Here is a 15,596-nt window from a genome sequence, read left to right on the forward strand (position 1 = left end):
AAAGATTTTCACTAAAGGCAAATAACAATTGATTTTTAGTGGCAACTTAAAGTCGCCACTAATACTTATTTTTTCAACAAAAAAGAAATTAGTTACTAAATTTTAGTTACGAAAAGCACCAAAATTTACTTCTCAATTCGAATCTCCTATCAATATAATAATATATTTTATGCAGTTAAACATGACATAAAAATAAAACATAAAGTGTCTTCAAACTTCTCCTTGATTGACATTATTTGTGATTTTTAAAAAACAATTTCCTTGTTAGAAAGAAAAAAAAACACAAACTCATTCTTATAATCTAATGCTAAAAATTAGTGATAACCTTTAGTGGTGACTTTTGTCGCTGCTAAAGGTCCTATTTCTCGTAGAGAATCCTATTTGGCAATGTTCAAGTGGAGAGATTTGTCCCATGTGGCTTGCCACATCACTAAAAATTTAGGTTATTAACTTTTGAAAGTATTTGTGATCTCTTGAGATAACGTCAGAGATAATTTATTTTTATCACAAAACTATTTTGCATAGTTTAGGGGTAATTTTAATCCCTTTTTTGTTTTAAAAAAAATGATTCAATTTCCTTAACACTTTTCCATTCTGAACAAGTATAGCTAGAAACAAAACAAAATTTCCAAAGTGAAGATGCGATCATACCAGCAGTAACGCATCAGATTCGATCAGAACATAAAAGTTAAGCACATGAGGATTCAATTCCCTTGGGACACATAAAATAGGACAGAGGAAATAGGAATTTCCAGAGTGCAATCCATACAGGAGTAATAGGAAAAGAATGACTAGATGTATACATTTTCAAAATCTTTTGACATATGTCCATAGTTCTTTCAAGAAATAATAACCAGCAAAAGACATTATAGAAGTCAGCAGATTATCGGTGTCTTGTGATAAAGCTGTTCTGTGCCTGGTCTCGTCCACCACGAAAACAGGTTGAGCCAGAATGACACCAAGAAAGAGCACTGGAGATGCACTTTCATGGCTAGCCACCGTAATGTATATCACATTTCAAATCTCGAACTGACTGCAAAATCATTGCAGTAGATGGCTTTGGCAAGATGGCAATATAAAAGGACCAGTTCCTTTCACTTCATCTTCACCAGCCAGAATGGCGACTCTCAGACCTGGACGAAAATTGTGACTCTAGACCAAATCCAAAGTCAAGCTCAGAACGACTTATGGGCGACCTGTCACTTCCTCTACCTCTAATATCACCAATATCTTGAGAGTTACGTCGTTGGGATATCTTCATCAGATCATCTCCAATCTCAAGATCGTCTTCTACCTTGACTCTTCTATCCTCATCAGAAATGTCAACTTCTGTTACTTGAATGTTGCTGCCTTTACTAGTCTTTGATGCCCCTTCATGAACATATCCGCGGAAATTGTTCTTTGAAGGTTCAATCTTCGAGCAGAATACTTCAAGAAAACTGTTCATGCAACCGCGGTAATACACATTGATCCTGTTGTCTCCTCTTAGTCCTCTGTGACGGAAGTTCTCATATGTGGTCTATGGAGTTGAATATAACTAAAACAAATCAAAATAATGCATGGGGAAAAGAATGAACAAGAGCATAGTGACATCAAATCAACTGTCTAATCTATCATTTGACATCCACCAAAGATTTTATCTTCTGACAAGTCGATTCTTGACATTGTTTCGTAAAACAGGGTGATGGGAATATGACAATGCACTCAACAGCAAACCATTTAAATCTCAATTCAAAACAAACCAGTCCAATTAATTGATTATAAACAAATGACCAAGCATACGACATAGATAGCTCAATGAGTTTTATGATCAGTCATACCAATTCACATAATTTGAATCGACCATGTCTTAAGTATTCCCTAACAGCTGTCTTGAAAAAAGTATGGTTGTAGAACATTCCTACACATACAGATTATTGACTCCAACATGTTGAAGCTAGAGAGACGCGTGATTGTAAGCAAAAAAAATGATCAAGCATATAGAAACTAAAGCAGTACTGCAATTATTAAACTTGCAAACTAAAGCAAATGAGAATTGAATTATATATTGACATAAGAGGTGTAAAAGAGTAACCTGATTTCTACTTATGAGATACAAATGGAAGCCAGTGAGACCTCCAACAAACCACAGAGAAACAAAACAATAAGCCATCAGCGCCACTGAAGCTGGCGATACTTTGATAGCCTTCCAAGCAGTTCCATAATCATCCACAAGAAGTTTAAGATATAATGCCGACATCGAAAAGACGTAAACACAGAGGAGAGTAGTTGAAGAAACAAATAGGAAGAAGCAACGATAGTTGCGCTGTCCACCAAAAAAGAAAGAAATGAGTCTCAAGAGGCCAACAAGGTGCAGCTAAAAGTAGCAAGTGAAGTTCTTTCGGATAGACTTTTTATTTACATCCACATAAGCACAAAACAAGGAAGGCATACTACATTGTTCTCCTGCCTGTTCCTTAGACTAAATGTCCTGCCTCACCATTGCTTCATCATATTATCCCTTCTTTTAGAGCATCTTCTCCATTCATTAATTATAACATAAGCACAGTCTTAAGTAAAGATTTACTCCCTTCCTTTCAATTTGTTTGTCTTACTTTCCTTTTGAGTCCGTTTTGAAAAGAATGCCTCTTTCCTTTTTTGGCAACTCCTTAATTCTAAATTTCAACATGGCATGTATAAGACCACAAGATTAATGGAGATTTTGATACATTCTACATATCTTTAGTTTAAGACCACAAGATACAATTCTTTTCTTTCTTGAACTTCGGGCCCAAGTCAAATCAGACAAACAGATTGAAACGGAGGGAGTATTTTAAAATGACATATTTTCAAATCAGTACATTTAATAATACACCTATCTTAATATTGGGTTATGCTTTAACTAAAATAGTTTTCGGTATACAAAGGGTTGCACAATACACATCTATGAGATGAAAGGCTAAAAACATACAGCACAAATGCTAATTCCCACACCTACCAGTCTTGCCAAAGCTTACAGAAGCCAATCAGTCAATTCAACAAAAAGCAGCTTATACACATAAAGTAAGCACTTCTACAACTACTAATCAACTAAAACACCGCTGATATTTTTAGGCAAAGCAGCAAAACTTGAAGCTGAAGTGAATTTCTTAAAAGCAATAGCAAAGGTGGCAGCTTCATCTTCATGATGAGCCCATAGAGGTAGTTCTATAAAGAAAAGGAATATAAAGTGGAATCACAAAAGAAAATTGAGAAAAGAATAACCTGTGGCAGGAAGATTCATTACCTTTCCAATGCATTGACCAACCCAAGGGCAATGGTGATCAAACCGCTCCACACAGTTATTACATACTGAGCAATGAGAGCATCTTGGTGGACGATACAACATACATGTTTCACAATATTTAACTCTCACTGGCAGACCATTTACAATGATTTCTTTGGTGCGAGGCAAAGGCTTCCCAACATCAATGGAAGCTGAAGAATCATAACCTGATACTTCCTCTGGAGGATGAGAATTGCGTGGAACAATGCCAGGATCCTTGGTTGATGTTGAAAGTAGAAGAAACAAGACCTATTGCAACAACCACATGATTTTTCACATTAATCACATATAAACTATGTTGCTCGGACTCTTCAAAAATATGGACAGCTGCATGTTGGATCCTCCAAAAGTAGTGCATTCTTGGAGGATTCGACATGGGTGCAACAACATTTGGAGAGTCTGAGAGAAACATAGCAGGAAAGTGGGAAAAAATCTTGACAGTTATCAGGTGCTAGGAAAATCAAGGGCAGCTGAAAAAACATAAACAGAAGAGGTGGATGCTCTGGGGATGTTTGCAGAAACATAAACAGGAAGTTACAGGCAGAGTTCTGCTGATGAAAGTAAGAAGGAAATAAGTAATACCGGAACTTTTCCCCGCATATGATAAAAATATTACAGGCCAAATAAAATAAAGTGTGAGGAAACTAACATAGATTGTGAAGACAACTGCTAAGATCAAAATTGCATATCCTATACTTCCAGTTGTGAATTTGTGAGCAAGATTACTTGCAACAAATACACAAAATATAACAACAGGGACAAGGATAAGCGTAAAGGTGATGATCAATGACTTAGCATCTGGCCCGAATATCAGCCTCCCATCAAGCAAGAATTTCTGCAGATAACAAACATTAACCAAAAGGAAAGTTAAATGCGAACACAATGTCAGTGAAGAACAAATTCTAGAATAGCATATCATTTCAATAATTACATCAGCAAACTAGTGATTTCCCAGTGAAGCAATTGGTGAAGTCAACAGCCTTATGTGTTCCATATAGGTTCCAAGCATTTCTTTGTTTATGTTCTTTTTAGTTTTAGTTCTTTTTACTTCAAAACCACACCCAATTCAATAGTTCAAATAAAGAAAAGGTTAACTTAAATTTGGTAGTTGCTAACTCGTCTTCATGGAAATGATACTTTACTTATCACTAATTACTTTTGCAATCATGTGCAACAGCATATAGAAGGTCCACAACATTGTCAAATTGTTTATCGAAACCTAAAGTAACCAACTCAGCCTATTGGCCACTACATTTCAGTTCTTCAAAGTAATTTCAAGTGGCAATCAAGCATAGCACACTATATCAATCATCCCATCAACAAGCAAGAGACAATATATGCAATTAAAATCCAAACGAAGGAGACCACAATCCTTATGCTTAAACAAGTAACAAACCAAAACAACTAATCCAGCAATGCAGGAGTCCAAATTTTCTTTTCTTGTCCAAGAGAGGCAAGTAAAGCAAACCCCCCAGATCAAATCTGACATTTCATTTCCGGTAAATTAATACTATTTGCATAACCAGTTAACAATACCATTCAAAAGGCATTAGCTTGCTGAAAAAAATTAAAGTAAACTTTATATCCAAGAATACATGAAAATAAATTATCAAGTAATACAACTAAATCCAGCAACCCAGACCAATCTTTTTTTCCTTGTTGAAGACAGGGATGCAAAGCAACAAAAAACTAAATAAAATTCCCTCTAAAGTACACAAAAATGAGTTTTAACACAATATATGCACACAAAAACACCCATACCCCTAAAAATCCATTAGCTTTCTAAAAATCGAAGAATAGTCTCTCCAAGTCTGCATAATCCTTGAGCTCAAAAAGAACATTCAACTAATGCAATTCAATTTAGCAACCCGAACACGCCGAAACCTCTTTTCTCGTCAAAGACAAGCAAACAAAGCAACAACCTAGATCAAACTCTTCTAAAATACACAAAAGAAAAAGAAAAACGGAAACGAGTTTCAACACAATATATGCACACCAAATACCCATATCCCTAAAAACCATTAGCTTTCTAAAAATCAAAGAATACTCTCTCCAAATTTGCATAATCCATAAGCTCAAAAGTTAACATTCAACAAATACAGCTCAATCTAGCAACCCCAACACAGCCAGTACAAAAAAAAAGATTAAATTCCACTAAAACAAACCAACCCATCGAGCTTTAACACATTATATGCATACCCATTTAGTCATATTTTTCAAAAACCACAAGCTTCTAGCAACCCCAACACAGCCAAGCAAGTAAAAACAACAAAAACCCAAACCAAATTCCACTAAAATAAACCAACCCATTGAGTATAAACACATTTTATGCACACCCATTTAGCCATATTTTCAAAAACCACAACCTTATAGCAACTCCAACACAACCAAGCAAGTAAAAACAACAAAAACCCAAATCAAATTCCACTAAAACAAACCAACCCATCAAGTTTTAACACATTATATGCACACCCATTTAGTCATATTCTTCAAAAAAAAAAACATTAGCTTACTCAAATTTTTTTTACAAAAAGTACCGTATACACAAACATGTATAATGTATAACAAGTAACAAGAAGCTCTTACATTGTTCCCCTTCCAGGACTGGTACACCCTCTTGGGCTTAGCCATGAAATAATAATGATTCTTGATTTGTCACTTTGCTAAAGCTGAAAGAAGATGAAGAAAAGAATACAAGAAGGGGAAGAAAACATGAAACCAATTTGGAAATCTTTTGCTTTCATTTTACTGGTTTATTTTAGTATAAGACAGTTTTAAAAAAAAATTAAAAAAATGATAGTACTAAAAAACTACTAATAGTTTCAAATTATTATTGATAAGTTTGATTTAATAAAATATTTATTGATCTTTTGATAATGGTTCAATTAATTGGTTTCAAGAAATATAAAACAGAAGAGAGAAAGAGTAAGTAGTTCATTTTATATCGAAAACATTTTTAAATTTGGCGCTAATTTAGTTTTATCGCGAATTATAGATCATCATAACAACACATTTTTACTTGATTAACTGAATTTAAATACATTTCCGATCTTACAACATAAGTGAGATACACCCTTAATTCTCGTCAAGTTTATGAGCGTTTTAAACACTTTTTTCAATTTTTAAAATTAAAAGTTTTATATTTCTAATAGTTTGAAATCACTCATATGACCGATCAAAATATATTAAAAGTATATCTAAATTTAATTAATCAAAAAAAAAATATTTTAAAACCATCAATAATTCAAGATCAAAACTAACAATTTATATTGATTCATGGTGTTTTCATTACTTTTCACTTATTATTATTATTATTATTATTAGTAGTAGTAGTAGTATTATTATTTTCACGTTTAGTGCATACAAATTCGTGTCAAAATGGCGGTCTATGGTTCAAATGCGGTGGATTTCATCATTTGTTTGTGGCTTTTCCTTTCTCTTTTTTTTTTTGTCTTTTCTTCTGTCGGCCGTTCCTTTTTTCTTTGTTTTTTTGGATCGTCTAGCCATATGTATAAAAATCGCACTCCCTTCGTTCTTATTTATATGTTATCTTTATTATAAATAGATGGTCATTAATATTTGTCATTTCACAAATATATTATTCTTTTATTTTATCCTTTAAAGTTATTAGCCTTGAAAGTATGAATTTAACCAACATAGAAAAATTAAATAATTAGTTCATATTAATTGATAAAAAATTATGCGATTAAGCAAACTTATACTATTTAAGTACTCATCATAGCAATAGTTTACTATAATTACCACTCCAACTCACGTTATACATTAATTACGTGGGTTGACTTCGAGTTTGTATATTAGCCACATTTGTATATGTATAATTCTTCATATTTATATAATTTACAGTTAACAATTCTTTGTTTGATTTGTATTTGTATACAATTGTTTATATTTATATATGACGATGATATCCTTTGGTTTTTCAGTTTTGTCATCATATACATTTAATCTTTTTGTGTATAACTTTTTAAAGTTCGTATAAACGTGTAGTTTTTTGGATTTTGTATACTAATATAATTTATATAATGTAATTTGTATAATATATTTTGTATAATATTTTAAAGTTCATATGTTTATGTTTGTATCAATTTATTATTTCGAGTTTTATTATATTTGTATAATTTCAGACTTTATTTTACTAAAATATACAAAAATACGTGAATTATACAAACGTACATGCGAATTATACAGATTATTATCCTCTCTCCCTCGCCTCTCTCCTCCCTCTCCCAATCTCGCTTGCCTCTCTTCTCCCTTTCCCAATCTCTCTAGCCATAATATACAAATATATGTATAGTATACAATTATCTAACTGATATACATATACAATTCACCTCTCTCCCACTCTCTGCCCTCTCTCGCTCACCTCTCTCCTCTCTCCTCCCCCTCCCAGTCTCGCTCGCCACTCTCCTCCCTATAACATGTAGCTACGAATCGTAATTAACAAACTATAGCTATGAAGCGTAATTAGACTATTTTTGAGTGGCTATATGCGAAAGTTACTCTTTAATTAATCAAAATAAATTAATTTATGTTCATTTATTAAAAACATGATTTCAAGGGAATACTTACTAAAGAAAGATACAATGATAAATTTGCATAGTTTCTTAAGGGATGTGAAATCTCAAATGATAACATATAAATAGGAAAGGAGAGAGTATTGTTAAGGATACTAGTATTAATTATATTAAAATCATTTTTTATGTAATAACATCTGTTTTATAATACGAAAATAGAATATATGATTTATATGTATATAATATTTTATTTTAAAATCGTGCAAAAAATTTAATTATAATTATACATGCTGGTAAATATGATCAACTATATATATAAATATATAATCTCGCTATGTTATTTAATCTCTTTAAAATTTCATTATAAAAATAATATCAATGGCTGCCCTATTATAGTAATATATAATCAGAATTTGCTTTTTGCAAATACGAAAGTAGTCAACAATATCAATGGCACAATTCACGTTGTAATTGCGTAACGTTAATTTGACCGAATAAGAAAAAGTAAAAGTAATGTTGAATATATATATTCTATCATGTACCTTTTTTTTTTAATATATAGAATCGATAACAGATACTCAATAAATAGTTTGAAGACATATACATTAACTCAAGCACCAATCATACAAAGAAAAGGTATAAAGATATTTAGTCGCGATCGTGATATTAGTCGAGGTAGCATGTAAAATATTATGTTTATTCTTTTTATTTGTGTAAGTCCTGATGAATAAAGTTATCCATCATGATGATTTTCTGGAAAAAAATTCACGATATTTTCAAAACCCATAAAAATATGTTATGTGTATTCATATATAATACTTTTAAGGACAAATTACTTAACTACACTCTTTTACTTACCTTAATATCTATTTATCCCTACTTATTTCAAAAATTTCAAAAATCCCTTATTTTACCTATGTATCCCGCATGTATCCCGTACACAACGCTATGCATCCCGCTATGTGGAATATATCAAACGCTATGTATCCCGTGCACAATGCTATGTATCCCGCATGTATCCCGTGCACAATGTTATGTATCCCGCTATGTGGAATGGATCGTAGCAAACCTAATGTATCCCGTGCACAGCGCTATGTATCCCACAAACATCATTTTTAAGGGATTTTTGGTAAATAGAAAACTAGAAGGGATAGGATGTTATTTAGTACTTATAATATGTGGTTCCTATAAATGGGTAAATCACATAAATATGCTATATTAAAGAAATATTTACCATCTATGGCAATATAATTTTTCTAACTAAATATAACACTTTTTTGGAATTAAGAAATTGTACAGTCGCTTGCTGCTTTCTCTTTCCTTTTTCATCTTCCTTCACTTTTTTTTTATTATTCTTCTTCTTCTCTATCTCTTTTTCTATCATTATTATCTTCCTCCTCTTTGTTTTCTTTTTTTAAAAAAATTATTCTTCTTCCTCTTTGAAATTTTCATATAACTATCTTCAAATCAATTTTTGCCCATATTTCATTATTTTTACCCAAAAATACGACGGAAAAAGAAATGAAAAGATGAAAATTTGTACAAAATCATATTTTTAAGCAGAAATTTCAAATCTGTAAAATTATAGCAACAAGAGTTCACCATTAATGGTCATTATAAAGCTTCAAATTTTGAATTCATTATTTGAATTTTACGAATTTGTGATTAGCTTGGATAGATTCTTCCTACAAATAATTGAAAATGTCGTTTGAAATTTATATATGTTAGGAGAAATATTAGATTGAAACTCGAAAAAGGTGAAGTTTATGGAACTGTATGACAATTGTATTAAAGTTGTATTAGATATGTTTCATAATTGTATTAAAATTATATTAAAATCATGAACAATACATTTATAATACATATTACAAACTTCACTCCTTTTTAGTAGTATCAACCAAAATAATTTAAGTAACACACTCGTAATACATTTATAATATAGGAACAATACATTTGTAATACATATTGCAAACGTCGCTTTTTTTCTTAGTGATACAAATCAAAATAATTTATAAGATACATATAATACATGTTTTATTCATGAATAGTACATTTATAATCCATATTGCACACTTCACTCCTTTCTTAGTGATACCAACAGGAATAATTTAGGTGACACACAAATAATACCTTTATAAGACACCCACATTACATTTTAATACATATTGCAAACGTCACTCATTTTCTTAGTGATAAATTAAAATAATTTATAAGACACATATAATATAAGTTTTATTCATAAGCAATCCATTAATAATACATATTGCAACCATCACTCATTTTCTTAGTGATAAAAATCAAATAATTTATAAGACACATATAATATAAGTTTTATTCATGAACAATACATTTCTAATACATATTGCAAACTTTACTCTCTTCTTAGTGATACCAACTAACTGATTTACGTAACACACTTATAATACACGCACACTACATTTTTAATACATATTGCAAATATCACTCATGTTTTTAGTGATACAAACCAAAATAATGTATAAGATACATATAATACATGGTTTATTCATCAATAATACAAGTTTAATTCAATCTATAGATTATTATCTTGTTTTTCATTAGTAATGTTTTTTTTTATTCTTAATTTTCTCTTCTAATTCAATTTTAATATTGTGTAATACACTTTTAATGCAAATTTAGTTCATTTTATAGTTTATTATTTGTTACTATTAGATTACTTGTTTAATTCATTATTGATATAAATTTAATTCACTTTATAGGTCATTGTCTGGTGTTTCATTAGTTACCTTTTTTATCCATGCTTAGTTCTCTCTTCTAATTCAACTTTAATATTTGTGTAATACACTTTTAATACAAATTAATTTATTTTACAGTTTATTGGTTGATTTGTTATGATTAAATTACTTGTTTAATTCATTATTGATACAAGTTTATTCAATTTACAAATCTCAGAATGCACTTTCGTTTGCTACATTTTGCATGTGTGTTTAATTCACTTCTAATTCAACTTTAATCTGTGTGTAATACATTTTTATTCAAGTTTAATTCATTTGGCAGTTTATTATGTTTCTTCATTTGTTATGATTAAATTACTTTCTTCTCTTTCATTTACGATTAGTTTGAATAGGTTGTTCCTATGAATAATTGAAAATATCGTTTGAAGTTTATATCTCAATTTCAAGAGGGTTTGGTTAAGTTTAGAATTGATTTTAGGAGAAATATTAGACTGAAGCTCGAAAAGGATGAAGTTTGCGGAACTATATCGCGTTTGTATTCAAGTTGTATTAGATATGTTTCATAATTGTATTAAATACATATTGCAAACTTCACTCCCTTTTTAACGATATCAACTAAAGTAATTTAGGTAACACACTTATAATACATGCACAATACATTTTAATACATATTGCAAACATCACTCACGTTCTTAGTGATACAAACCAAAAATAATTTATAAGACACATATAATACATGTTTTATTCATGAATAATATAAGTTTAATTCAATTTACAGATCACTGTCTTGTGTTTCATAAGTTACGTTTTTCATTCATTCTTGATTCTCTCTTCTAATTCAACTTTAATATTGTTTAATACAATTTTAATGCAAATTTATTTTGCAATTTTTTGATTGATTTGTTACTATGAGATTACTTGTTTAATTCACTCTACAGACCGTTGTCTGGTCTTTCATAAGTTACGTTTTTTATGCATGCTTAATTCTCTTTTCTAATTCAACTTTAATACTAGTGTAATACACTTTTAATACAAGTTTAATTCATTTTGCATTTTATTGGTTGATTTGTTACAATTTGATTACTTGTTTAATTCATTATTGATACAAGTTTTATTCAGTTTACAGATCATAGAATGCTCTTTCGTTTGCTATATTTTGCATTCATGTTTAATTCTCATCTAATTCAACTTTAATATGTGTGTAATATATTTTTAATTCAAGTTTAATTCATTTTGCAGTATATTATATCTCTTCATTTGTTACGATTAGATTACTTGTCCAATTAATTATTGATACAAATTTTATTTCGTCTACAAATTATTGACTACTATACGAAAGAAAGTAGAGAGAGAAAAAAGGGAGAAAGAACAATAGAAAGAGAGGGAGAAAGAGCAGCATAAAGAAACAAAGGAGAAAGAGCAATGTACAAAAAGAAAGAAATGGAGAAAGAATAACGGAAAGAAAGAAGGAAAGGGATAAAGAGCGAGAAAGAGAGACAAATTTGAAAAGGCAAGAGACAAAAAAAAAAGAGGCGAGAAATAAAGATAAATATAATAAAATAATAGTATTGTTAGATATTGCTATAAATGGTAATAATTAAAGAGTATATTTAAAATAAGTAATTATTTTTTAAAAGAGGTCCACTCAAGTAATTAATCCTAATTTATACTACTTTTAATTAACCAAAATATATTTTATCTTTAATTTATGACCCAACTATTAAAATTAATATGATTTAATATAACTATTGAATACGAATAAATTTATATCTGACATAGAATTGCGCAAAAGGATAGTCAAACAGATAAGGAATGTTTTGGAAATACTTTAAGGAATATTTAAGTACTAGGGATTAGGGAGAATAAAGATTAGATTATGAAATCCTCCTTAATATTTTACTAATTTAATCCACAGGACTGATTTCTTGTGACAAAACAGATGGAAAGAATCTGCCTTTACTTGCAATTTCAAATTTGCTCCATGTGATAAATTTGTTTCAAGAAATTAAAAATTGATGTTAGGTTTTGAGATATGGTTCCTTTTGCATGAATATGTTTCAATAAAATAAATATGATTCAAATTTTTATTTATCTTTACGATAAATGGTGTGAACCTCGACTAGTTTCATTGCTAATTATAATTATTTCCCATCAACATATTCATCAAAACTTGGACAAATGTGAAAAAATTGTGAAATTTGAAAAAAAGTAAATTAATTTTCAAATTGAAAATGGTATTTAGAATTGCAAGTTATGTTTGGATATAAATACAATTGAAGTTGTTTTTTAATTGTTAAAATAACTTTTTGAAATTTTTCAAATTTCAAAATCAACTTAATTTTTTTTTGCTGGTAAAACTATAGCAACTCTATGTCTAAACAGTTTTTAAAAATAAAAATTCGAAAAAAGGAAAACCTATCCACGGCCTATGGGCACCTAGTGTTTTTTATCTCAACTAAATTTTAAACTTGAGACGTCATGATTCTCAACAGACTTCATTAACCACGAGATTGTACTTCCCTTGGTGTCTCTCTTAGAACCTATTTGTGTAGTTAATGAAAATCCTACCTTATGTGGTAAATTCCAAGTGATGTTAGTATGTTTATTGGATTATTTTTTTGACTTATGGAAGACGACATATCACACGGTAGAAAAGGAGATCCTAATTAGTGATAATAAATTATTTTTTTAGTACTCTTTTTCAACTTCACGCCTTTAAAAAAAATTATTTTTTTAGTGACAAAACATAATTAAGTGATAATTGCGATAATGTTAGTGCATTCAAAATGATTAAAATTTAGTTGTAATGGTATTTATATAAAGTGTTGATATTATTATCACTAAATATAATATTGCGATATTAATTACCGCCAATGCTTTATTTACAGTAGTGTATGTATATATATTGTGTGTGCTTCCTTCGATTGTTCTATTTCAAGGGTTTTTTCTGTTTGTGAAAATTTAGAGGTGCTAACAATTCTCCTAATATTTACTATATAAAGTATCCTATTCACCAATTTTACTACTAGTTATTATTTTATATGCGTTATTTTTCTTTTTATCCTGTTTTGATTAAGGTTTTATTTTAGCTAAGAGTCTATCAGAAACAATCTTTCTACCAACCCAAAGAAATTAGATTCTACCTCTTCAAACTCTATTTACGATATTACACTAAGAGGGTGTTTGGATTGGCTTAAAAGTTGGTCAAACCTACTTTTGAGTCAACTTTTGACTTATGAAAGTGTTTGACAAATATAAAAATAATTTAAAATAAGTTAGAAAGTGTTTGGCAATGTCAAGAATGACTTAAAATAAGTTTAAAAGGACTTAAAATAAGTCAAAAACCAAAAGAAGGTCTCCCCCTACTTTTTATTTTTTGACTTAAAAGTCATTTCATTTTAACTTTTTATTTTTGACTTAAAACTACTTTTTTCAAGTCAATCCAAACAGACTTTAAGTATATTATTATTATTAGTTCTCCTAAAAATATTTGAAGGAAAAAAAAAGTACAATACATGATACAAACAAAGCGGGATATAAATTTGATTCCCTACCTAGGGAATATTTTGTACAAGGTTATTGATCTACCATAATATACAGCAAGAAATCCATATATATATAATACAACACTAATTATCATAATAGTTATCTGTGAATTTGCTCTTTAATCACTTGAAGCTGTTCCTCAAAGATGTTTTCAACTTACCTTCCATAGAGTACATGTTATAACCAGCTACCCTTTTCCTTCTCCTAACTTCTCGATTTTCGCTCGATTCACCATTGAAGCTGCAAGACTTATAAGTTCTCTCCTCGAGATTAAATCTTGATTCGAAATAGGAAGTAGAATGATAAGAGAGTGATTTACTATTATCCATGATCAAGAATACAAGAAGCTCACTAAGAAAAATGAGGAGAATAAACATTTCTATGGCTAAAACATTTTTGAAGGATATATATCATTTTAGTAACATTATTTTAGTTGCAAAGTATTTTGAAGGATTCGATTGGGACAACATTTTTGGAATGTACGAATAATATAGATGCTAATTAAGTACAATTAAATAAAAATAATATATATGATTTTTTTCTCACTATATATAGTAGTCTATAATTTTACTATTGTTACATCCAATTTGTTATTAATTCAGCTTATTTGCTCATAAATTAATTAGGCTTGGCTAAATATGTAGCTTTAAGAAATTTATGATTATTACTTAAATCTAATTAATGTGTGCTAGCAGTTTGGTATCCTGCTAACCCTATACATATTTTAATCACCTAAATGTTTGTTAGCCGTTCAAATTAATAAATTATTATATACAAGGATATGAAGAAAGTGTGTTTAATTATATTGAACTGATATTAATTATATTGATTTTAATACCTGCATAAATCACTTTCTACCTAGCAACCAAATGACCCCTAAAGCTAGTCTTGTTAGGGTTATGTATCGGTCGGTTTGGTTTTAAGTATTATCAGTTCGGTTTATCAGTTTTCGATTTTTAAATATGCTAAACCGATAACCAAACCAATATGATATTTGTTATCGGTTTGCGGTTTATTGATTTTTTGTCTTTAACAGTTCAATTTTCAGTTTAACCAATAAGAATATGCTTTCCAAACAAATATATGACTTGTCCAACAATTTAACGCGAAATAAAAAAGAGAGAAATTAAATTACTTATTGAGTGCAAAAATTATGCTTAGTGTAGTAAAAGTATAGCAAATACACACAATTCACAATCCTAGCCGTTCTTTAGGTTTTGACGTTGTGAACCTAAAGACTAAAGTAATACTAAAACCTAAAGGATAAATGTAGAGAGCAAAGTTAAGTAGTGTTAATTGTGTAGGGTCCTTACAATTAAAGTCTAATATAGTGATTATGTTAATATTTTTTGTTTGATATTTGTGTATGACTAAAAATTAAAATAGTAATTTATTATATTTTTAATGGGTTATCAGTTAACCCAATATTTTTTTTTATAAAACTACTAAATAACCGTTCACCCAATATTTATTTTTATAAAACTACTAAATAACCGT

The 15,596-nt window shown here is 29.6% G+C and overlaps 1 protein-coding gene across 1 annotated transcript; it reads right to left on the bottom strand.

Moving 5' to 3' along the window:
- Window positions 1-623: 623 nt before the first annotated feature.
- LOC125856477 (protein S-acyltransferase 8-like) lies at window positions 624-6,054 on the bottom strand. Its single transcript, XM_049536035.1, has 5 exons — window positions 5,891-6,054; window positions 3,954-4,139; window positions 3,266-3,553; window positions 2,075-2,305; window positions 624-1,519 (listed from the first exon to the last, which is right to left on the bottom strand). Exons 1-5 carry the CDS (start codon window positions 5,933-5,935, stop codon window positions 1,106-1,108), a joined length of 1,164 nt encoding a protein of 387 aa, XP_049391992.1. The 5' UTR covers window positions 5,936-6,054; the 3' UTR covers window positions 624-1,105.
- Between the last annotated feature and the right edge of the window lie 9,542 nt (window positions 6,055-15,596).

The sequence above is a fragment of the Solanum stenotomum genome, chromosome 2 (assembly GCF_019186545.1).
Source record: "Solanum stenotomum isolate F172 chromosome 2, ASM1918654v1, whole genome shotgun sequence".
Classification (NCBI taxonomy): domain Eukaryota; kingdom Viridiplantae; phylum Streptophyta; class Magnoliopsida; order Solanales; family Solanaceae; genus Solanum; species Solanum stenotomum.